The 23071-nt window shown below is 43.1% G+C and overlaps 2 protein-coding genes across 3 annotated transcripts in view; both read left to right on the top strand.

Annotated features, from left to right (window-relative positions):
• Window positions 1–8921, top strand: part of LOC133413262 (ERC protein 2-like) — a 135420-nt gene extending 126499 nt beyond the window's left edge. For both annotated transcript variants that reach the window (XM_061697410.1, XM_061697401.1), the window contains exon 15: window positions 8175–8921. The gene's annotated coding sequence lies outside the window, so the exon portion shown is untranslated. The remainder of the gene's footprint in view (window positions 1–8174) is intronic.
• A 2750-nt stretch (window positions 8922–11671) lies between these two features.
• Window positions 11672–21191, top strand: LOC133413256 (protein Wnt-5a-like). Its single transcript, XM_061697387.1, has 5 exons — window positions 11672–12541; window positions 13774–13922; window positions 15768–16015; window positions 18644–18936; window positions 19978–21191. The coding sequence occupies exons 1-5, from the start codon at window positions 12539–12541 to the stop codon at window positions 20434–20436; spliced, it is 1152 nt and encodes a 383-aa protein (XP_061553371.1). The 5' UTR covers window positions 11672–12538; the 3' UTR covers window positions 20437–21191.
• The last annotated feature ends 1880 nt before the right edge of the window (window positions 21192–23071 follow it).

The raw sequence follows: 23071 nt of genomic DNA, 5'->3' as shown, positions 1-23071 counted from the left end.
CAGCCCTTTATTAACATTTTGTGTTATCTCAATCAGGCAGGGGTTTGGGAAATGTGTTTTCGTGGCCTGTATTATGTCTAATCAAGGTGTGTTGAATTTTAAAACTTTAAACTCTGTCGACAAACAGAACTCTGGGAAAAGTTGCTACTTCCCCAGCTGAGTATGTTATGAGGGCAAATCAGTTAAGAGACAGAACTTGAACTGTGGTCAATAAAGAACAGATGGAGAAATGGTGAGTGTGTGGGCCGGAGAGTGGAGATGAGAATCGTTGGTTTGGGAGTGAGAACTGAAGGGTCACTGGCTTTGGTGCCATCTTGAGAAGACATCAAGCAGAGGATGAAGCCAAGGGGCTATTATGACATCCGGAAACGGCTCAGGGGTGCAGCAGAAAATGAGCAAGGTCGTATTTTGTGTGACATGCAAACACGTGTAAAACAGTTGGCATGGGAGACTTTTCTAGTGAATGAAATAAGTCTGGCCTTCACTACTCATATCCTCCTCTCATATTTATGATATCTATGTTTCTCTTTATATTCATGTAAATGTCATCATGCCTGTGTGTGCACTTTTGCGTTCTAAACTTTCAAAGCTCAGCCTTCCCTCCCATGCCCTTATGAGAAAGCAACTTTGCGAGGCTTGCATCCATAAAATGTATTTTTTCAGATGGGGGTGAGAGGCTGTTACCATGTCAGTCAGCATGGCCTCTTATCAGAACATCAGACTACCCTCAGATTCTCTTTCCAGATGGAGGTGAGATAGGGCTCCAGAAGCCCAGTCCCCCGCAGACACTGAGAGAATGGGTGCCTCCCCTGATCTCCTACCTGATGGAGATGCTTTAATGTGGGCTCAAGTTGCACTTTGTCCCCTCCGCCCACACCCCCATCAACCAGGCGTGCACTGGTATCTGCATTCTGGCATGTTCAAGGCCCAGAAACCTGGGTGCTAACGGGCTGTTGAAGCTCAACTGAGAGGTTTAGATTGAGGTCAAAGTGTTGCAGACAGATGGTTGGGTAAAGTAAAGCGCAGGCAGGAAAAAACAAAGTAAAAAAGCAGAGCGGAGAGCAACAGGTCCAGTGTGTGCTTCCTCTTATAATAGCAAGCTCCTGCCCATACAGGAGCCCCGAGACTGCGGCTCACCACTGAACATACCCGCCTGCTTTATTATAGTCAAGTGCAAAGACTGCCGTGCTGTATGACGTTGCACAGGGTCCCGCTCTCTGACACCGCCACCGCAGAGAACAACTTCATGCCAACCACAGTGCCAGCTGACCGTCTTGTCCAGCCACATTGCGTCTCTGCCTAATGCCACCAGCATACCGCAGCCAAGGAAAGAAGCATGCCAACCACAGAGTGGTAAGATTTGTAGGAGTTTCCTTCAGATGTCAAAGCCCACTCTGGTCCTTCCTGCATACAATGTCTGGATTCTCTGACCAGTCATGTTTGCCATCCAGCTGTAGCCCAAAGTAGTACAAGTCCCGACTACTTTACCGACATTTTTACCAAATTATCACTTCACATGTGGCTAAGGGAATGCAATGGGATTAACAAAAGTGCACCATTTTGAAATAGAATCTTAATATGGTATTGTTTTTTTTTCTTTCTTTTTTTTTTATACACAAACATTGTAATAGTTGAATTGGCCGGTTACTCTGTGTTGTGCTGCTTTGATGTCACAGATAGTGGATGCAGCTGTCACCATTCCTCAACGACCCTGCACAAGAATTTAGAACTGAACTGTACTGCTTGGTGGAAATGTGGTTTTAATCTTCAATCCCTGTGGAACTGGAATTAGTTCAATGACAGCCCACCATCATTTCTACTCAAACCTTCCATCACACACTCATACTTCCCCCGACCTGACTGTGATCAACCCTGGACCTACATTGCGAACTATGACAATGCAAATTTTTCGTAAGTATGACACTGCACCTAAAACCATTTTTTATGGTGCCAGTACCACACTCAAAATAAAAAAAAATAGGATGACAATTATGTTTAATATATAAGAAAGATCTGTTTGCTGTGTGCTTCTTCCTAGTCTTATGGAACCTCCATTGTCATGGTTACAAATACACTAAACACAAATAGAGTATAAAAGCAACACTTTTGTTTTCACTCCCATTATTCATGAGCAGAAATTAAGGCTCTAAGACCCTTTCTATGTGCACAAAATGCCTATTCCTCTCATTGTTTTCATGTTACTAAATCTGTCCTCGTAATCACTTCACTCGCACTCATAGTAGTGGCATGCCAAGGTGCTGATTAGACATATAAGATTATTGCATCGGTGCAATTTCACAATAAAAGGCCACTCTAAAATGTGTAGTTTTATCACACAGTAAAAAAGTTTTGAAGAAGCTTTCAATTGGCTTGCTGACTGCATAAATGTCCGCCAGAGCTGCTGTTGCCCATGAATTGAATGTTCATTGCTCTACCATAAGGGCTGAGTGGCTGGATTATCTCTGCAACGAAGAAGTGCTCACTGAAACATATTTAGACAGATTTGTGAGCAATATTTGAGACAAATAGGGCTTTTGTGTACATGGAAAAAGTCTTAGAGCTTTGAGTTTAGCTCATGAAACATGGGAGCGTAAACAAAACTGATGCATTTGTTATTTTTTTGCTCATTATATAATTTTGATTTGGGAGTATGAAGGAGTTTTCCAGGGCAAATTCACCCTGTTCTTATTATGTCCGGTAAGGTGTTCTATTTAAAACACAGTGGGGGGGGGGATTTAACTCCTGGGGGCATATATGGCACTGTAAATGGAAGTCAAGCAAGAAAGTTTCAGTGTTCCTGTCACCTGATGTGTCTGAGGTTGCTAACGCTTTTGTGATCGTGGAAGACAATTGACTCGGATTCAGCTGGTAGAATTCCTGACATCTCTCTGAAATAACGTAAAGGTTGCCTCTGCGCTCAGAACAAAAGAATGGATGAGCAAAGGAATCCTGTGATTAGAAGCAGCAGTTTACAGGAGTGAATGAGAGATTAGTCCATGATGAACTTGTAAGAGAGAAATCAAGGGAGACAAGGTGGGGGAGGAGGAGAGAGGAATTTGGGAGGGAAGAGAGATTTCCATGCACCTTTTAACACCTTTTATTGTCGTTGCACTAACCTGTATTTAGGACCTGTATGAACATTATACTATTCATCATCTACCTCAGGGCATTTTCAGCACTAAATGAATATGTCCTGCCAATAACACTTTTTCTCTCTTCCTGTCTGGTTGCTTACGCCTTTGTAGTTTGTACAGTGCGTGCGTTTAGCATACAGTACACTCTTGGTTTTCATGCATTTTGTCTTCAAGCTTTGGGACTGCATGATGCAAATACACGCTGGGGGAGGTTAACATCTGTGTGCACAAAATGTATCAAACAGAAACTTCTCCATTAGGAACTGGTTCTGTAAATTCCACCTGTATCATTAGTACATTGACACACCCTGGCCACGAAGCTCCCACCATTCCACACAGGCCTCCATCATTCCTCACAGGATTAGAGACTGACAAAAAAAAGGAGGTAAAGGGGGGATTGTTCTCTTTCCTTTGGGAGCTGACAGTCTTTTTTGTTCTTTTGTAGTTTTTGTGATTCTCTGTCTAAATGTATTCAAAGTGCACACTTCTGTATTGACTTTGTTTGATCTGTACCTAGAAATGGTGCACAGATACACACTGCCTCTGCTTTTTGAAGACACTGAAGCTTTCTCATCAGCATTCAACTCCACCTAGTGGTATCTGAACGGAACGGATGTTTTCCTTGCCTGGATCAGACTGAAAGATTTTAGCCCCGTTAGCGGCCCGATTCGCTATCACGAGTGATTTTCCAGATGGAGCTTGACATTTTTTTGTCGGGAATGACAAATCTCCTTGTAGTTTGACATAGTCCACTATCAAAAATATGGCTGTACGATGCCAAAATGAAAAGTCTAGCATTTTACATTTTTGGGGATATCTTCTGCGTAGTACGACATATCAGTGAGAAGCCTGCGACATAGCACCTTGACGTCGACCAACTGCATTGTGTCTTGCAACAGAGCCCTGCCTCCCTTGGTCACTGTTGTCAACATTTATTCGCACGAACAAACCAATGTTTACCAAAACTTTAGAGCATCAATCGGCATAATGGTTATGTACAAACGTTAGTGCTAGCACTAGCTAGCTATCTAGCTTGCTACCTAACATTATGTTGCCTACATTACCTCAAGCTCTCCTTGAAGAATGGGGAGCCCAAACTGTCCTCTCTAGAGCACTCAGGGAAGACACCACACACGTTTCTTCTTCTTCTTTTCCTTTTTGTCAATACAAAACATTACCACAATCAAAATGAGCGCCGTGATAGTGACTGTATCCGTTAGCATTGACATGTTTTCCAGTCCCCCACTGATCATAAAAGACGGGAAACAGTGATATCGTAATATTTATCGTGTAGTGTTATCAGTGTTCTGACCGAGACGGGGCAGGATTTTAAGGCAGTAGTCGGACATAGTGCCATCAATGAGATCAAATTTGTCTTGTAGTCTGATCCAGGCATAAAGGATTAAAAGGTTGGAGAAAAGATTACACTGGAAGTGCATTCTGATGGTTGTCTATAGTAGCCATTGTCCAGCCCCTGAAAGCATTTGCAGCCATGTGTGCACTGACGTCTCTTCAGCACCTCACAGTCTGACATATGAGGCTTACTCACTCTTACTTTCCCCTTGCATGTTTGCTCAGATGAAGCAAATTATGTAATTAGCCTGTGAGGGATTGTTTTCTTTCACGTTCCACACACCCCCCCCCCCCCCAAACCATCCTAGAAATGCCACTTTCTGCCATTACCTCTCTGTCTCTATCCTCTCTTTTTGCATTCGCGCTTGCGCTTTCCTCCTAGTTCTGCGACAGCAGGAGATGGTTCCAATTTGGTCCGAGCCACATCACCTCCTTCATTAATAAGGGACATAATAGCGTCTAAGTTGAAGAAAATGAGCACTTGTCATACAAGTCCGTTTTAATGATTGAACAGTCACTTTCTTAAACATCAAAAGAGGAATTGGAGGGGTGTATGACGGGGTCAAAAGCAACATTTTGATGTTAAGGGTGTGTGTCGGCTTGGCTTTAGTTAGAGCACGCTGTATGCTGGGAGATGGGTGCTGCGGTACATATGGGCAGCATTGGGGGAGGACGCAAATCTGGCATTTTGCACTCTAATTCCAGCCAGCCTGGAGGCCTGGAGCGCTAAGAAGGGCCTCACTGTTGCTCTCTGGATCAGCCAGGTATTGCTTACATAAAAAGCAAGTGAAAACAGCTGTAGGGATAATTAGCTTGATTCTCCATTACATGCCACGAGGGCCAATAACTAAAAAATTGAGTTTTGTTTGGGTTAGGGCTGCAGCCCCATCTAGGAGGAAGTTGTAAAAGTCAGGAAGAAAAAAAGAAAGAGTAGGAAAATGAGAAATGGAATAATAGCAATCGTAAACTCTCGAGGCCTTTGTTTCCGAGGAGATGCACTCTCGTCCTGGGATGTCATTTTTATAATGTGCTTTAAGTTTCTATGATGGGGTTTAATTTTGACATCATATAAGTGACGTTTGTTGTAACGATGTAATTATAAGTTAGCAGTAAGAAATAATTGGGCTGGTTTGACTCAATGGCTCCCCCGACGGTTGCAATTTATATTTCGGTACGTGTCGGTTAAATGAAAAGCAGCTCGAGTAACTGAGCATTTGTGAAGCAACAAATTCAAGTTCAGGATTTTGAAACGATACGTCAACAGGTCATCCCAACGTTGTTTAATTAAGATAAAGCTATTAGATACAAGACAGGATGACAAATGTCAACGAGACCGCCATCTCTTGACATTTGCAACATTTTGATACGGCGGTCACTTTTCTTTCTCTGTCGGAAGCGTCATTACTGTACACAATATAAGAAAGTGCTCATCCTGTTTGACTGCACCAGCAAAGATTCTGAGAGCACAGGAATGGGGAGGTGGATAAGGGCCACTCAGGGAGTAGAAGATAGGAATGGCTGATTGGATTCCAAGGTAGACGGGGAAATGGCCGAAGCTTTCATTTCAAAAGGACAGCTCGAAGCGAGCCCCCAAACGACCCCACACACATCCGTGTGTCTGTGGACATGTGAACTTCAGGAGAGTTCTCTCTCTGTGGTAATCGCAATGTGAACATCTTCAATTTCATATGGTTTACATTTAAGTTTTGATACTTTGTTTGACATGATGGAAAAAAAATTTTCTTTGCACTTGTAAAATGTATTCGATGTCAATTATAACCTCATGTAATCTTTTGTTTTTATAAAAGGATAAGAAAGTAGAACTTGCTCTTCTTTCTGTCTGATATTGTATTATCTCTTTGCTGTGAGACAAAGCAAGACGTCTGTGGTTTGCGGGGGGGCGCCTGTCGCACGAGGCAAATGATAACTGCCTGTACATGTGCGTAAACAGTATATGACCTCGCCTGAGGAGAAATGGACAAGCGGCCCTCCTGGTCGTATTGCATGCGAATTTCGACGAAATCTCTCAAGTGCTTGTTGTCCTGTCTCGTCGACGAGAGCGTAAACGTTTTTGATTGACGTTTCAGTATACAGTTCAGTGTAATTAATCATTTGCTCACCCATTCAGTGGTATGTTTATCTTCATTCAAGCCACGAATTGTCTGAGCTACTTATCCGGATCGCAATTGCTCGTGGGTTGTTTATAATAGCGTGTCCCTCTGATTGAGCTAATCAAGGTATCCAAAAGTTCAAATGCCACTCTGTATTCTGAAGTGCATTTGTGCGCCACTAGTACTACTATTTGTTCTTGCACGCACGGTTCACCTGCCGCATTGCCCTTTTCCCTTGGCCAGGTGTGGGAGGTCGTGGCCGAAGAAGGTTGCCCTATCTCGGGCCCTTCCGACATGTTCTTACCGTTCGGATTTTCACCTGATTGTGGGTGGAGCCTAATCCTTGACCCAACGTGTACAAGCCGTCTCTGGGTTTGTCAGCCGATGATGCAGAACATTCAGGCTTGAAAGGCTTTAAGCAGCCCGTCCGAGTCTTTGGCGCTCACCAAACAGTCCGACGAAAAATAAATCGTATCGTTGTTGATCTTAATATGGTTGTATTTATTCCAGTGAGAGCATACGCATGCGTGGCCACACCGCGAAACGGATCCTTATTAAAAATAAGGACGCAGGTGTGAGTTTGGGGAGTGAATGCATCTGCTGTGTGGTGGTGGAGAGACGTGTTGACAGAGAAGAAAGAGGACAGGCAGGTCGTACTCTCTATTATGGTCTGCCGGGGGCCATATTTGTTGATTTTATGCCCTCACCCCCAAATCATTAACTTAAGTGCAGGCAACAGAAGAGAAACTTGAGTCTGACTCCCATGCACAAATTTAGAAAACCTCATGCTATGGTTTATAGCCGCATGCATATTTACATGCACACGTTTTTGCATAACAAATGATGGCACTTTAGTTGCAGTGCCCGTTTATTTACTCCTGGCTTTAAAGAATGATCATCGATCAGAGTTTGAGCAGCCCTGCAGAGCTGGACCCATTCCATATGATCCAACTTCATTAACAGCTCACTCTGCTTATCTGCTTTTAAGACTCTTCTAATATTTTCCCTCGCTTATCTGTTTGTATTGATGGTCAGCAGCTTTAAAATGAGTGTGACTCACAATAATGTAGCCAATGATTGGTATGCATTTGGGGCGGAGGCAATGGGGCGCCCTCAGACATACATCACTGTTTTTTTTTTGTTTTTTTGTTTTTTTTTGTACAACCCTCAGGAAAGTAGTGAGTTGTTGCTGCATGAATAACAGACACATTCCAAATCGAGTTTCTTTCACCCTTTATTTATTTATTTATTTATTTTTTTTTTTAAATTAATGAGCACTTGATGTTTGGGCTGCTGCCAACTGCCTTTAGAGCATTCTTAAGGAGCTGTGGAGGCGCGCCAAACATTTGGGAAGAAAGTGGTAGAGAAATTGAAAAAAATGTTATCGGTCCACTACCAAGCAATGTTTTTGTAACATTTCAAGAGATGACGGATTATCTTTAAAACAACCGGCTGGATGATGAAGCTTCATATTACTGTCAATTTTAGCACTTCATCTTCTTTTGTTGTTGTTGTTTTTTTATCTTGGTATTTGACCTCTCACACAAATGCTTTTTCATCCTGTTTCTGTCAACAGCTGCTCGGACAGCCAGGTATCAAAATGTCCGGGAGCTCCAGTGACGCATTTGGATTACTACGACTCCCCTGGCTCCGCCCGTCATCATTACCGCCAGTTGTACGCCCATTTCAGGAGTCACTACTTCCACTCACTTCTGATAAGCTCCAAATATGTTGTCATCTTCTTTGCTGACAAATATCATGACATGTCATTGATGGGCTTGGTTTCAATGTGCCGTCCTGCCTTTACATTCCTCCCTGTTTCCTGGGCGTGGGGTTCCATTTTTCTCAGTTCTGAGTTCGACCTTTCAATCGAGTGACAATTGGCCCAACGCTTTTTGATACGAATGTAGCCAAGCCAGAGCAAGTGGAATTACCTAAAAACCTCTTGTACAACTAGACTCCCGACAGTAGTAATGGCACGAAATATTGGACTTTTGTAAATACTGTATCACAACATGGGACCTCACAGCCTCAGATCCACCAAGACCTTCTCGATGTACTGTGCCAATGAAGACGCACGTTTGCAGAAGCATTCTTCTAATTTTGGACTGTATTGTGTTGTAAAGCTACACAGCAAATGGACCCAAGTTCTGTTGGACTTTCTCCTACTTGATTTTGTTGAAAAGGCTGAAAGTCGCCCACATGAGTTGGAGTGTCGCTTTAACCAGCCAGGATCAAATTACAATTCATATAATAACAGCAATACATCTCTCTGTTCAGCCTGCTGTGCATTTGTTTGATGAAGCATCGTTTTCTTTGCTTTTTTTTTTAATTCCATTCCATTCATATTTGTGTGCCAGTATTTTTGGTTTTTAAAAGTGATGCATCTAATTTGCTCTTCTGCTTCTCGCGCAGTGCATAATATTCATCAAGAAGCAACTTGCAAGGTGAAGTCTCAAACACGGTGACTCACAACCATGGATGATTGGACCTGTGAATGTTTGAGGGCGGGGTCACGGTGTTCACCCTTGACTTGATCCACAGTGTTTTCCAGTGGTCAGCGTGTTTCCTGTTGTTTTAATAAACTCTGCTTTCACAGGAACTACGAGCTGTGTTTTATGTGAACTAATGTCAATAACATTGACACTGTCAGTGTTTAGTGGTCAAACGGAGTGCAACAATGGCTATTTTCACAAGATTAAAGTTTCACCGCCACTAATGGCATTTTCAACAATAGCCTCTTGAAGTTTTTCCCAGTTTTCATGGTCTACCAATTCTCTCCCGCTCTCATAAACTCAGCCAGATGTTGCACGGCTTTTCTCCCTCAGAGAACTCAGGGGTGGATGCGGAGGTGATGGAGGAGGGAGGCTCCTGAGGGCGGAGTGGGCGGGATTCAAAATGAAGTTGAGCATGTTTGCTAACACCAGCTGGATGCACCTTGGCACGCAAGCCTGCCTACAGATGACCTGCAAATACTAGAATATTCCATAGAAATGTGTGTGTCTGTGTGTGTGTGTGTGTGTGTGTGTGTGTGTGTGTGTGTGTGTGTGTCATCTCCCCTTTCATACTCCCTGTCCTGTTGCTAAACCTTTTGCTGTAAATATACTGTACACTCAAGAACACTTTACGAGGTACACTTGCAAAATAAAATGAGATCCATTCATCTTTAGAAACTGCTTTTTAATAGGGTTGCAGGCGAGCCGACGTTTAAATTTACCTATTTGCTTTTTTTTTTCTTTTTTTTCTTTCTGATACCTATCACCAGCTATTTGCTAAAAAAAAAAATATTGCATTCATGGTTTTTGTGCTTCTGAAACGTCCTACGATGCCGCCTAAGCTTGTCTAAATAGGAAAGTAGTACACCAATTGGTGTCAAGGAAGCATGTTGCAGTGATACATCTTGATGAAGAGACAAGCTTTGTACAACCCCAATTCCAATGAAGTTGGGATGTTGTGTTAAACATAAATAAAAACAGAATACAATGATTTCCAAGTCATGTTCAATCTATATTTAATTTAATACACTACAAAGACAAGATATTTAATATTCAAACTTATAAACTTTTTTTTTTTTTTTTTTTTTTAGCAAATAATCATTAACTTTGAATTTTATGGCTGTAACATTTTCCAAAAAAGCTGGCACAGGTGGCAAAAAAGACTGCGAAAGTGGAGGAATGCTCATCAAACACCTGTTTGGAACATCCCACAGGTGAACAGGCTAATTGGGAACAGGTGGGTGCCATGATTGGGTCGAAAAGGAGCTTCCCTGAATTGCTCATTCATTCACAAGCAAAGATGGGGCGAGGTTCACCTATTTGTGAACAAGTGCGTGAGAAACTAGTCGAACAGTTTAAGGACAATGTTCCTCAACGTACAATTGCAAGGAATTTAAGGATCTCCTCATCTACGGTCCATAACATCATCAAAAGGTTTCAGGGAATCTGGAGAAATCACTGCATGGCCGAAAAGCAACATTGAATGCCCGTGACCTTTGATCCCTCAGGCGGCACCGCATCAAAAACCGACATCAACGTGTAAAGGATATCTGTTTATGGTATACTTATGGTTTAAACTATAAATATACTGCAGGTAATTGTTAAGATTTTTAGAGGGGGGCATCTTTTACTCATTCTTTCACGGCTTTGCACCTTTGATTACTGTAAGCGATGCATGTTTTTTTTTTTTTTTTTTTTTTTTGTTTTGTTTTTTTCTTCCCCATTCTTGACTTGCTTGCTACGTGCGTTGCCGCCACCAGCTGAATTGTGGCGGAACATGATTGCGACTCACAAATTCTCAGTGCCACTTCCCATTCGGCTCAATTGTTGTTCGCTGCAGTGTTTCGCTTATTAAACTATCCGCTCAGGCCGCAGGCAGGAATGTGTTACCGTTCAGTAAACTCAGTGTTGTTATCTTTGTTAAAACAGAATAAATGTTTGCACATCTCTTGCTTGGTATATTGTGCGAGTGTCTCTAAATTTGCGGCGTGCTCGAAATTAGTGGTTCTCTCATCCTGGGACCTGCATATTCCTGTTGTCCCGCCAGTCAAGTGTGCCGGTGAGAAATGTGCAAGCGACAGAGTGTCGCGAAATGATTCAAAGACTGTGACCTTCGACACCGGTCGTCGGGTTCACCGAATAATATTCGAGGTGTGAGCCTGTGGCTTTCTGCTGCGTGTTTGTAGATCATGTAGCATAGAATAATAATTACAGTATAGGCTGCCGTCCTGGAACGGCCCGTAGGTGATGAGAGCAGCCTGTAAAAGCATTTCGATACGATTTTTTTTTTTTTTTTTTTTTTTTTTTTTTTTTTCTGAGACGAAACTCGATCTGCTAAAGGGGAAAATCCTAACTGTGCTCTGGAATGGATAAGGTAAGAAAGAGCCTCGGGTGATTTTTTTTTTCTTCTTCCCCCCTCCAGTTTATTTTAGGTAATAGAGAGGTTTGTTATGTTACAGCCTGTCCCACCCTCGCCTCTCTCCTCCTCAATTCAATTGGCCCGGGAGAGACTGCGCGTGCGCCCCGGCGCATCCACGCTGCATTTGTGGGAGGAGGCCACACGAGCAGGTGAGAGAGGAGAGGAAAAGCGAGAGAGGGAAGGACAAGTCGTCTGCAGTCCGCTGCACTTGAGCACACACGCGCGGCGTGGGAGGACGACGACACTCTGGATCCTCCACAAAACTAAACTAAACCAAAACATTCAGCTTTTTGTTTGTTTGTTTGTTTGCTTGCTTTTGCTCCTAGTGGCGCCGTGCACGCGCCAAGCCGCAGCGTTTGGAAAGCAGTTGTTTTTTAAAACATTTGGTGTTTTGGGGGGGTAAAAACATTTTTTTAATACTTTTATTTGTTTGTTTGGAGCTGAGCCATTGTCGCAAACCGGATGACGGGTTTGCCTGCACGGCTCGGGCTGACGGATCGGCACAGACGTTCGAGAGCAGAATGGAAGTTCAATTGACAAGTCGCTCGTGGCGCGGATCAACACGTGGATCTTTTCGCAGGTAAAACGCTCAACGACCTGAGCGCGCGCGCGGCTGGGATTTCTTGTTTTTAATCGGATGCCCTTCCAGCACAATTGGCCCAAACCGTGGAGATCCCCCCCCCTTTCTTCCAGCTAAAAGTTGACTAAAAGATTCCAATAATTCGAGAAAGAACTGCTCTCGTCCACTCATTAACTGCGCAGAATTCCTTGATTGAACTTCGCTGCTGTCCAGCGCTTTTGGCGCACGGAGCGCTCATCCACGGCTATTTATTGTGTCGTGATTATTTTTGGGGGTATCCAAAAAAAAGAAAAACCCGAAGAACTGCCAACTTGATCACCAACCTGAGTGTACAACAGATTGGGATAAAACAGCGAGGGGAACGGAAATAAATTGTCCCATCAGGGCACCACTGGGATTATTGGTTTGACATCGCCTGCAGAAAGTGGATTACATCTTGCAGCTCCATGGTGAGTCGAGCATCTTCAAGTCACTGCAATTTTGATGTGCCGGACATGTCAGTGTTGTTATGGATTTTTTTTTTTTTTTTTTTTTAACATCATGATGATCAGAAAAAATGAAATAACAGGCTATTCGCCCATGAAATAAGTTTTCAAACTAGCTCTTACTTGTACCGAATTGCTTTGCCGTCATTTCTCGATGCTGCTGTTTAGCAAATCGTAGCACTTGGCTCCCTCTCCTGGTTTGAACGTCACGAAGGGCGAAACAAAGGCAAGAGAAAATTCAATAATTAGATATTTCTCACGTATCTCGTGAAGGGTTTAAATAGGGATATATATCTATTTTTTAATCGTTTGGATAGACATAAATATATGCAAATATGTTCAGCCCCCGCATGAAATCAAACTCAATTGGCCAATGCATTTAATGAAATGATAAACTGTCTAATGGCCTGCGTCGTCGTCCTGGTTCCTAATTGAATATTAAAGTAGTTTCGGCATGGAAAAACAATTCATTTAAAAATGAAAATAATTGCCTCATGGTATTTTCTGAATTGAAATTTGCCTCTGCTTGGCCGTGATGACTTTTGTCGACGTTCCTCTAATTGGTGTGGAGCGGAAGTAGGCTCAAATCGATGCCGCTTTTGGCTCCATAAATGCTTTTCGGTCAGCAGGTCAACGAGCAGGGCCGCTTTTGTTGGGGTCAAATGTTTCCGGGGTTGGGGGGTCGCCGACTGCACAAGCCTGCAACGCCTCATCCATTTCTAGACACTCCAGCGCGCAATTATCGAAGCGTCAAAGAAAATCATAAATGGCGAGAATTATTCACGACAATTTCAACTCTCATTGAAAGATTTTTTTTTTTTTTTTTTTTTTTTTTTTTTTTAACTGGCTGCAAATATCGATGGCATACACCTGTGGCTTCAACGAAATAGGCACCCCAAACCCACTTAGCCCCGCGCGCGTGCTCGCGACATGAGCGTTGGCGAACTAGAAAATGTCTGACTTGCGAGGCCCGCTCCATTGAGGACGTTTTATTCCTTATTTTGTTTCGTAATGCAATCGTCATTTGTTTAAAAAAAAAAATAATACAATTAAATTAAAAAAAAAAAAAAAAAAAAAAAATCAGTCAGCTCGCACACACACACACACGCGCGCGCGCGCGCAAGAGAGAGAGACCAGCTGCGGCATGCACTTGCGAGCGCAAACATAAGTGACCCTCTGTCCCTGTCGTCCCTCAGACCGGCGCGGCAATGAAGTTGGGACTGGATTGCGCGTGTCTGCCAGCCTGCTGGCCCCTGGGCAGCTTGCTGGACTCCAGACACTGCGTGTTTGCGCTCACACTCCTCACACTCCTCATGCAGGTGGTGGTGGAGGCCAACTCCTGGTGGTACGTATTGCTCTTATGGTGCATTTGCCCATCTGTGCACTGTTCTTTTTTGTTTGTGACTTTGTACATTTGTAATTGTGCAGCTGATTTTCCTGTTCATTTTGTTTGCCAGTTGGTTTGAAACAAAATTGTGGTTTTTTTTGTTTATTTGTTTTTTGGTTTTTTTTGTTGCAAGTCTCCTTTGACTCCACTTTCCCTATATTTGAAGTAACACAACATGCTGATTGTTGCACATGACCCTTTCCGGAAGAAACTTTTTCTCCCCCGTTTTCTTTGTTGACGTTTTGCCAAGCCAAAATGATGAATATTATAGAAATGCAGAGTTTCTGTGCTTTCATGGGTCTGAGTCCAAACGGTTTGACATGCATGTCCTGCTCCTATTAAAGGGGAAAACTGTCTCTATGCTGTTAGTCACACAATAATGCAGTGTTTCCCCAACTTTACAGACATTTTAAATGAGAAAGTTTGCACACCACAAACACCACCAAACAAAAATGTCCCAATAAGTACGGAGAGTGAAATAATTTTTACTCAGTGTGAAATTTGGGCCTGTTTAATTGAACACAAAGCTGCTAAACTGCAGGAAGTCGTGACTTCTTCTGAAAGGCAACAAGTTAATTGTTCCTTCTGCCATTTGATTGGAAGAGCATTTAATTGTTCAGCCTATCACTATACGTCGCTGGCATAGCTAGACAGATGAACAACACTATATTTGTAATATTTTCGGGCAAATTGGGTAATTACCCACGGCGACCTAGAGGATCTCTCACGGCACGGCGCGCTAGTGGGTTGGGAATCGCCGCGCCGATGTACCGATTTGTCACTGCGTGTAATTGCGAGCTTTTGCATGAGCTCAACTCCACTCGCACACATTTCATTTAAATTTGCTTTAATTGAGCAAGGCCACCGATGACGTGGCAATGACTTTCCTCTTTGAGAGAACGTCAGGGCTAAATGATTCAAGCGGGGTTAGCATGTCTGCATAGTGTCTATGTAGACTCTATTTTCCTGCTGTGTATGTGTGTGTGAGTGTGTGTGTGTGTTCCGTTGCAGTTCCCCCAGTCGATCAAGTTACACGAGAGGCTAATTGTCTCTCTCGTGGTGCTCGGGGATGGGCCGCTCGGATTGTCCTGTGGCCCCTGGAACCAGATGCCTGCATGGAGCAGTGCTGCTATTCCTTAATGTCTCTCTCCGAATCTTTATTTCGCACGTTTTGCTGTGAAAACGCGAAAAATCGGCTAATATGAGAACATTGGGTGCACTTTCATCTTCATAGCTTCAGCTGAGCGTACATTAAGAAAGATTTAAGTGAGCGAACCTATCTATGGTCTTGTGGTGGATTATAGTTCAAAGGTATGCAAAGTTGTAGAGTTTTAGTGGAGAAATCCTGCAATGGGAAAATGTATACACTTTTTTTTTTCTCTCTCCAACAAAATAAACGCTTCCAAAAGCTGTAAAAAAAAAAAAAGAAAACCACTCAGTCATGGGACATTGACTCTTGACTTGAGCTGCTCTCAACTCAACTCCTCCAACATGTGAGGAGTTGAACATTTCTTGATTTAAACTGCCAGAGACCCTCCCAAAAAAATGTTTGACTTTTATTGTTTCTCCTCATTTCCTTCTTTCCTCCTGTGCACTTCTTTTCTGCCCGCCGCTTACGTGCTTGACTCTGCATATCATAACGTTTCAATACAACGTCATGAAGATTTCAGGCTGCTCTGTGGATTAGAAGTCTGAGAGGCAGAAAACCAATCAGCTGTTCATTATATATAGTTTTTTTTCTTCGTGACAGCTCATTTTGGCTCGCGATTGAAAACACCTGCGTTGTATCCCCACCCGCCCCAGGTCTTTAGCCATGAACCAGCCGCTGATCCCGGAGGCCTACATCATCGGCGCCCAGCCTCTGTGCAGCCAGTTGGCGGGCCTCTCGCAGGGCCAGAAGAAGCTGTGCCAGCTCTACCAGGACCACATGCAGTACATCGGCGAAGGTGCGAAGACGGGCATCAGAGAGTGCCAGTACCAATTCAGACATCGGCGCTGGAACTGCAGCACGGTGGACAACTCCTCTGTCTTTGGACGGGTCATGCAAATAGGTAAGCGAGACGGAGGACATAGATTTAGATCCGTGTTTGGAAGCTGACACGCACCACACACGGCATGCACGGAGCAAGTAGTTAGCTTGGTTGCGATTTTTTTTGGATGCAACACACCGGAAAATGAGGTTTTCTCACTGATGGATGGGAGACTGTCTTAAAAATTATGTGTGTTTCACTTAAGTGCAGTATGTTCTGATCTCTCATACGAGCGAGCAGAACTTTATGAACCCTGCTCGGATAAACCCGCTTAATGTTTTCTCTGGACACGTGCCTGCATCTCAGGAAAGGGAAAAAATTTTTTTTACGTCAAGTTATATTGATCATAATCTTCCAGATTGATTATAATACATCCAGGCAATATGCTTGTTGTGATGTCAGCAGTGTTGCTGCAGTTTTGACTGAATTACGGGACTTCTTAGTTTCGGCTGACCTGGCAAGAGGAATGTGCATTGTATGTTGTATGAGTTTCACAAAATGGGAAATCTCATTGATGGGTAGCATGTAGCATTTATGTGACGTTATTAGAAACCTTTAAGCAACAGATATTTGAACCCAAACAGTGAAGAAGCACAAGTACACAGATAATGTAACTATAGTCACAAGCATATATGCTTTATTCTCTGAGAATAAATTAGTGGGGCTTACTGAGGAATGCGGAGTCTCTATGTATATTCGTATGTCTGTATTATATTGCCCCCAGGTGGCCAAAGTACAAAGAACCAGAACAATGTCCATTTAATTGAAGCAAAAAGTGTGACAAACACGATTTAATTCTTCACGTTCTCTTTTTGTCTTTACTCTTTGTTTTTTCTCACGTACAGTATTATAGAGTGCTGTCAAAGCCAATCACGTTCAACTAGCCACAGGGATACATCCCTTATTTAAGGCCTTGTTGATGATGCAATCGGTGTCAGAGTGTGTGACTGTGATTCAAGCACGATACTCCAAACACGACCCAGTAAGAGTTCTTCTGCCTTACAACGTTTGCTGTCCCCATAGCAGCTGTGGATTCTGCCAGAAATGTGTTTCCCTGTTCTACTCTCTGTGCATTGTGGATTAAGACAATAATGAGATTTCAGCATTCCTGACCTCCTAACTGTGGATTATGGAACATTGCGTTAATTTGGCCAACGTCCCTATCTTCAAAGCCTGACCCGCTCCACTGCGAAGTGAAGTGCGCTACATCCTGGATTTAACCTGTCACAATTGATCTCAAATTGATTATTAAAATCCCTTCCAACTTTTCCGGTGGGATGCATTTGGGTCCTAAACCACAATTCCCTCGTGTCAGGGTGGTACTATGCTCCTTTATTTAAAAAAAAAAAAAAACAAAAACAAAAAAAAAAAAAAATTTTTTTTTTTTTGGGAGTCTGGAACGGATTGATGGCATTTCAGTTCATTTTAATGGGGAATGGTGAGAGCATGGTCACGGAACAAATTAATCTCTTATCTCAAGGCACCACTGTACCTCAGTGTTTTGTATCAAATATCTTAAACTGAACATAGATCTTAGTCTAGGTTAGCGCTAAAGTTTCTTTATCAGTGCAGTTTACCCTGTAATGTATTTGTGCGCCTAACCCTTGGTGATCCTCCACTATCCTACTTGCTCCTTCTTTACATGAATCCTCCCTAACATTTTGGCCTTCTCCAGGTCACACAAACACGTTGCTCTCATAGTCTGACTGTCTGCCTGCTGTCTGAGGTAACTGCTTTTGATTTAAAACCGAGCCCCAAGCAGGAGTGGAGGAGTTGGGCTCAGCTTCTCTGCCTTGCTGCTTTTCTTCAGGGTGGTTTAAAGGCGAGGCAGCGGGGAAGGAGAAGACACTTGAGTCTGTCGACAAGTCTGATACGACGCCAATTTTCAAAGGATGAATTAAAAAAGTAAAGCATTTGAGTAGTAAATCCTCCCTTCTTGGATCCACTCCCTCCAGGATTTCCCAGCTGGATATAGCTCAAACTTTCTGACAGGCTTCTTAACCCAAACAGCTCCTTGTCGTTTCTGATACCTCTCTTTGGAGTTTCTATTGACGAAGCTTTTCAGTTTTTCTTTCTCTGTTTGTCCATCTGCTTTTGTCATTATAGTGCTTGCTGCTTGGCCTCAGGGCTCTGTGAGATGTGCAATTCCATTTTATATCACACACTTCCTTTTCTTTTGTCAGCTGTTTCTTCTTATTTTGCCGTTTCTGGCCACATCTCCCCTCAGTTTTGTTCTTTGGTCAAAATGGTGAGCGCCAAACGGCTGAGGTGTATTTTAAGTTGCTTTCTCTATAGAAAATAATGAGGTAGGGTGGGGTTCATGGGCAAAAAACCCAGAATCCGTCAGTCGTGACAGACAATGTGAAAGAGGCTTTGTGGTTTTCCATTCGGGAAAAGTCTCAGCTGTTTGTGGGTTGAATTCTTTGTCACCGGAGGGCGCTGTCCACTCTCTGGCTCAAGCCCAGCAACAGCAAACCAAACTCCACTTTTCAACATGTTTGACCAAAAGCCTGCAGAACTGATCAGGTGTTCTGCAGTAAGTGACATCGCCATAGCAAATAAAAGTTACGTGGGTCAAATCCATCTGACATGAATGTAGTTGCATGATTTTCAAATGCGTTGTTAACATTTCTGGTCGTTTGTGCACAGGCAGTCGAGAGACGGCCTTCACCTACGCCATCAGCGCTGCGGGGGTCGTGAACGCAGTGAGCCGTGCCTGCAGAGAGGGGGAGCTGTCCAGCTGCGGGTGCAGCCGTGCCGCTCGGCCCAAAGACCTGCCACGAGATTGGCTGTGGGGCGGTTGTGGCGATAACCTCAACTATGGCTACAGGTTCTCCAAGGAGTTTGTGGACGCTCGCGAGAGGGAGAAGAGCTACCCGAAAGGCTCTCAAGACAGTGCCCGGCTCATGATGAATCTTCATAATAATGAGGCTGGGAGAAGGGTACGTGCACAGACGTGCAGTCAAATCTCTATATTTGCTTCTTAAAAGTTGTGAGCTATAAAGCCGCGTGCTCTAGCATTCTGCATGATTTGCATGATGAAAGCCCAAGCTGGAAGGGAGACAAGCCAGGTCAATCATATACAACGGCTCTGTCCGCTTTCCCCCACGGGTCCTGAGATCTGAGGGGTAGATAGCAGCACTCTGACAGTTCTGGGGTTTCATTTTCCTCCCCAAACATCTTGAAACCACCTCAAAGCAAACACGGCGCCAAGATATCTTTAGCCAGGCAGTTCCCTTTCGAAGAGTGGACTGTTTCATTGGACAGTACTTCGCATTGCACAAATGCACGGGATCCGAATTTACATTTTGGTACATTTTCACATCCACATGGAAATCTCGACAAACTCAACTGACTCATCAAAGCATACAAACTGAACCCCCTGCCCGCAGGCCCTACGTTTGACACCACTGCACTATACAGTGATTCTCAGTGGTATGAGTATGTGGGCTCCCTCTAGTGGTATGCAAAAGAATAACTCTGCATAATGTTAGTGGTTTATACTTTTTTTTTTTTTTTTTCCCCCAATCCAGGTCAATACAAGGAAAGTTCAGTTGCATTTAACGATTAAGTACAAATCATTTGCATTTAATCTTTCAGAACGGTTTTTAAACATTTAGGTACAATTTGCATTTGACTTTTATGTGCAATACATTTGAATAGAATGGTTTAAGTACAATATAATTTTCCAGTATTTAGGTGCAGTGTTATTGTTCCAAGTGGGCACAATAATATTAAATATACTTTCTCATTTTTTTAACCCCACGTCCACTGCATTTTCACGTTGCTCGTAATGTTGGTATTTGGAGAGTTATGTTTTTTAGGACGTCCTCGGTGTAAAACGTTTGAGAACCTATACTGCTAAATGAGCTCATTAGTAAAATGCAGAAATGTGTGACTGCAGCATAAATAAATATAAATCCTGACTTGTTCACTTTCCATATAAGTGCGCTCATCGGTGCTGTCGTCCCTTTCAACCCCAGACTGTGTCCGACCTCGCGCACGTGTCCTGCAAGTGCCACGGGGTGTCCGGCTCGTGCAGCCTCAAGACCTGCTGGCTGCAGCTGGCCGACTTCCGCAAAGTGGGCGACGCGTTGAAGGAGAAGTACGACAGCGCCGCCGCCATGAAGCTCAACTCGCGTGGGAAGCTGGTGCAGATGAACAACAAGTTCAATGCACCCACCAGCCACGACCTGGTGTACATCGAGTCTAGTCCAGACTACTGCCTGAAGAACCAAAGCACCGGTTCACTGGGCACCGTGGGACGTCTTTGCAACAAGACCTCAGAGGGGATGGACGGGTGCGAGCTGATGTGCTGCGGTCGCGGCTACGACCAGTTCAAGGCCCAGTTAGTGGAGCGCTGCCACTGCAAGTTCCACTGGTGCTGCTACGTCAAGTGCAAGCGCTGCACCAAAATCGTAGACCAATTCGTCTGCAAGTGAGACGAGAGGCGAGTAGCAGACGATGGCCGTGCATCTGTGTGAACGAAGGAGTCCGAGACAGAGAGAGAAACTATATAAATTATATTTATAGAGTTAAACAATTATGCCATTGCAAAAAGACTTGACTCACACTCCACCCCCCCCCCCCAAAAAAATCACATCTTCAGGAACTGAGAGTATCATAAAATATTTATTTTAAGATTGTTTTACGTTGGTCCAGCTGATTTTTAACTCCTGCGAGTGCCTAAAACGGCTGGAAACACCGCGTCATCCCTTCCCAACAACTCCATAAATTCCGGAAAGGTTTGTTTCTTTTGTCAGATTTGTCATATGGATAACAAAATTGGACTGTGCTTCCCATTTTGTAAGAAAAAGTAGAGCGTGATACTTGACGCGCCGTTGACTTCAAGGTCCTGGTTTGTTGTGTGGCTGCGGTGACAGGAGAGTACCTTTGTGTTGTAAGGACGGATGTGTTTTCACGGGCTCGATCCCACACCGGCTCTCACATCCCCGAGCACAACTTCTCCCCATCTCCACTCGTGGAGCGTGAGGGATCGTGTTGGTTCGTATGAGTCTGTGGAGAAAAATGGGTTCAGTCAGAGGACTGTTTTAGGGGCCGGGCTATTTATTAAGCTGTCCCAGAAACCGTAGCGATCCACAGGTGCTGCAGAACCTCGCCACCATTATGCACTTTGATACAGAGGCTTAAACCTGTCTGTATGTGTCTGTTCAGCTGTTTTTTTTTTTTTTTTAATCTTTTTTTTTTTCTTTTTTTTTTTTTTTTTTTTTAAACTGCAGTGCATAAGTTAATATATCAATATTATAGCCAACACTGTTTTCCATATTAATTCAGATTATTCATTTACCATAGTCTACAATACATAACCTGGTTTGAGTATATATGGGCAAGGTTTTGATTACATTGGTGAAATAGTCCATGTTCTGTGTATATATTATGTCTAGTCAACTGATCAGTAAACTGTATTTATTTTTTCTTTAACCGGATCCTCCATTATAGCAGCAAAACACGACTCCTTTAGTTGGACACTCTATGTGGAAGTCACTTTTCCAAAAGTTATACATCACTCTCGCAACTCTTCAAAGTTTTCGTAAAGGGAAATGCACCTTATTTGTCCTCTCGCAGTTTTTCGTCTCACCCCTGTTCAGTGTTAGCGTGAGACACATTTTACACATACCGGAGGCTCCCATTCACCAATATCACTTATTTGGTCTCTCATAAAGCGAACGATCTCCACTAGTCCAACTAAATTTTATGTATATTTATAAGCTTCCTTCATCGATTTGAGGTTTGTTCAACTTTGTGTAATAGCGAATATTTTACTTTTTACAAATTGGCTAAATGCTCTACTTTGTTTCAATAAATATATAAAACCAGACTATTTACTCATATCATCTTTGGTAAGTTGTCTTTTTTGGCTCGCCGCACATGTCGACATGACCAAGTGGGGAGCGCTTCATTCAAAATTCTCCAACCTTTATGAAATGACAGCTGTTTTAACTGTGCACTGAGGAGAGTTTGCTTGAGACCCGGAGATGGTGTGCCTTGAAGGCGTCTCGCTTGTGGTCGAATTATAAGCCGCGTTCAACAATCCGCTGACAGTGGGTCAGTAAATGGAACCATTAATCATATTTTTGTCAGGAGATGGGGATTTTCAGTGCCTGGATGGGGGGGACTGGACCTTGTCGGAGGCTGCTGGAGCTCACAAAGAGAACAGGAGAGACGATTAGGTCAGAAGAAACAAGGGATTACACAAACTGGAGTAATGTGAGAGGAGCCACAGACGAGGTGGTTAAATGAAAGTGAAGTTAAAGGACCAATAAAAAGTAGCTAGACTTTCGTTACACTGCCCGAACCCTTTCAAAGTCCGTCAAAATACAATATGACATGCGCATCCTGGCCACTTTATTAGGTACCCGTGCACAAAGTCATTCGTGCTCATTGAGTTCTTCACAACTTTCCGAATCAATATTTTCTATGGTACGTTATATTATGCTACAGAAATTCCCGCAAATGCGGGCCATTGGTTGCAAATGAGATTTGACAGTGTCCACACAAAAATATATATAATTGTTTTTATTTTTTTTTCTAACAAAAGGTCTTCACCGAGAAATGGATGTGATGCAAATGTTTCAAAGGTGTCCTCATGTTGCAGCGGTGTCACCGCTTGGAGATGATCCACTTCCTCCTCCATCTTGCATTTAGTTTTTTTTTTTTTTTTTTTTTTTTTTTTTTTGCACCACTAACCGTCTTTGTTAACAAATTTGAGAAAAGAGCAGTCACAATGGAAAATCGAGAAAGACTGATGAGTCACAAATGAAGTGAAGACAGGAAAATAATCTGCCTAATTAATATTTCATTCAACATATTCAAGTGATTCCAGTGTTCATCGGCATAAATGAAAACACCCCAGCAGATGTGTTTTCACGTGTTGAAGCATTACGTCATACCGATAAGTGTTTTCAATATTTCCCTGAACCCTTTTTGCTATTTGACGGGGTCAAGTAGTTGCGTTGGAAACCCTTTTAAATATAATGCAGCGTAGTTTTACACCACTACTAAAAAACTACAAACACTGAAAATACACATTGTTCAGCGAATGCATTTGGCATTGTC

The sequence above is a fragment of the Phycodurus eques genome, chromosome 1 (genome assembly GCF_024500275.1).
Source record: "Phycodurus eques isolate BA_2022a chromosome 1, UOR_Pequ_1.1, whole genome shotgun sequence".
Lineage (NCBI taxonomy): Eukaryota > Metazoa > Chordata > Actinopteri > Syngnathiformes > Syngnathidae > Phycodurus > Phycodurus eques.
Note: the sequence above shows the minus strand (reverse complement) of the source record. Positions and strands in the feature narration are given on the sequence as shown.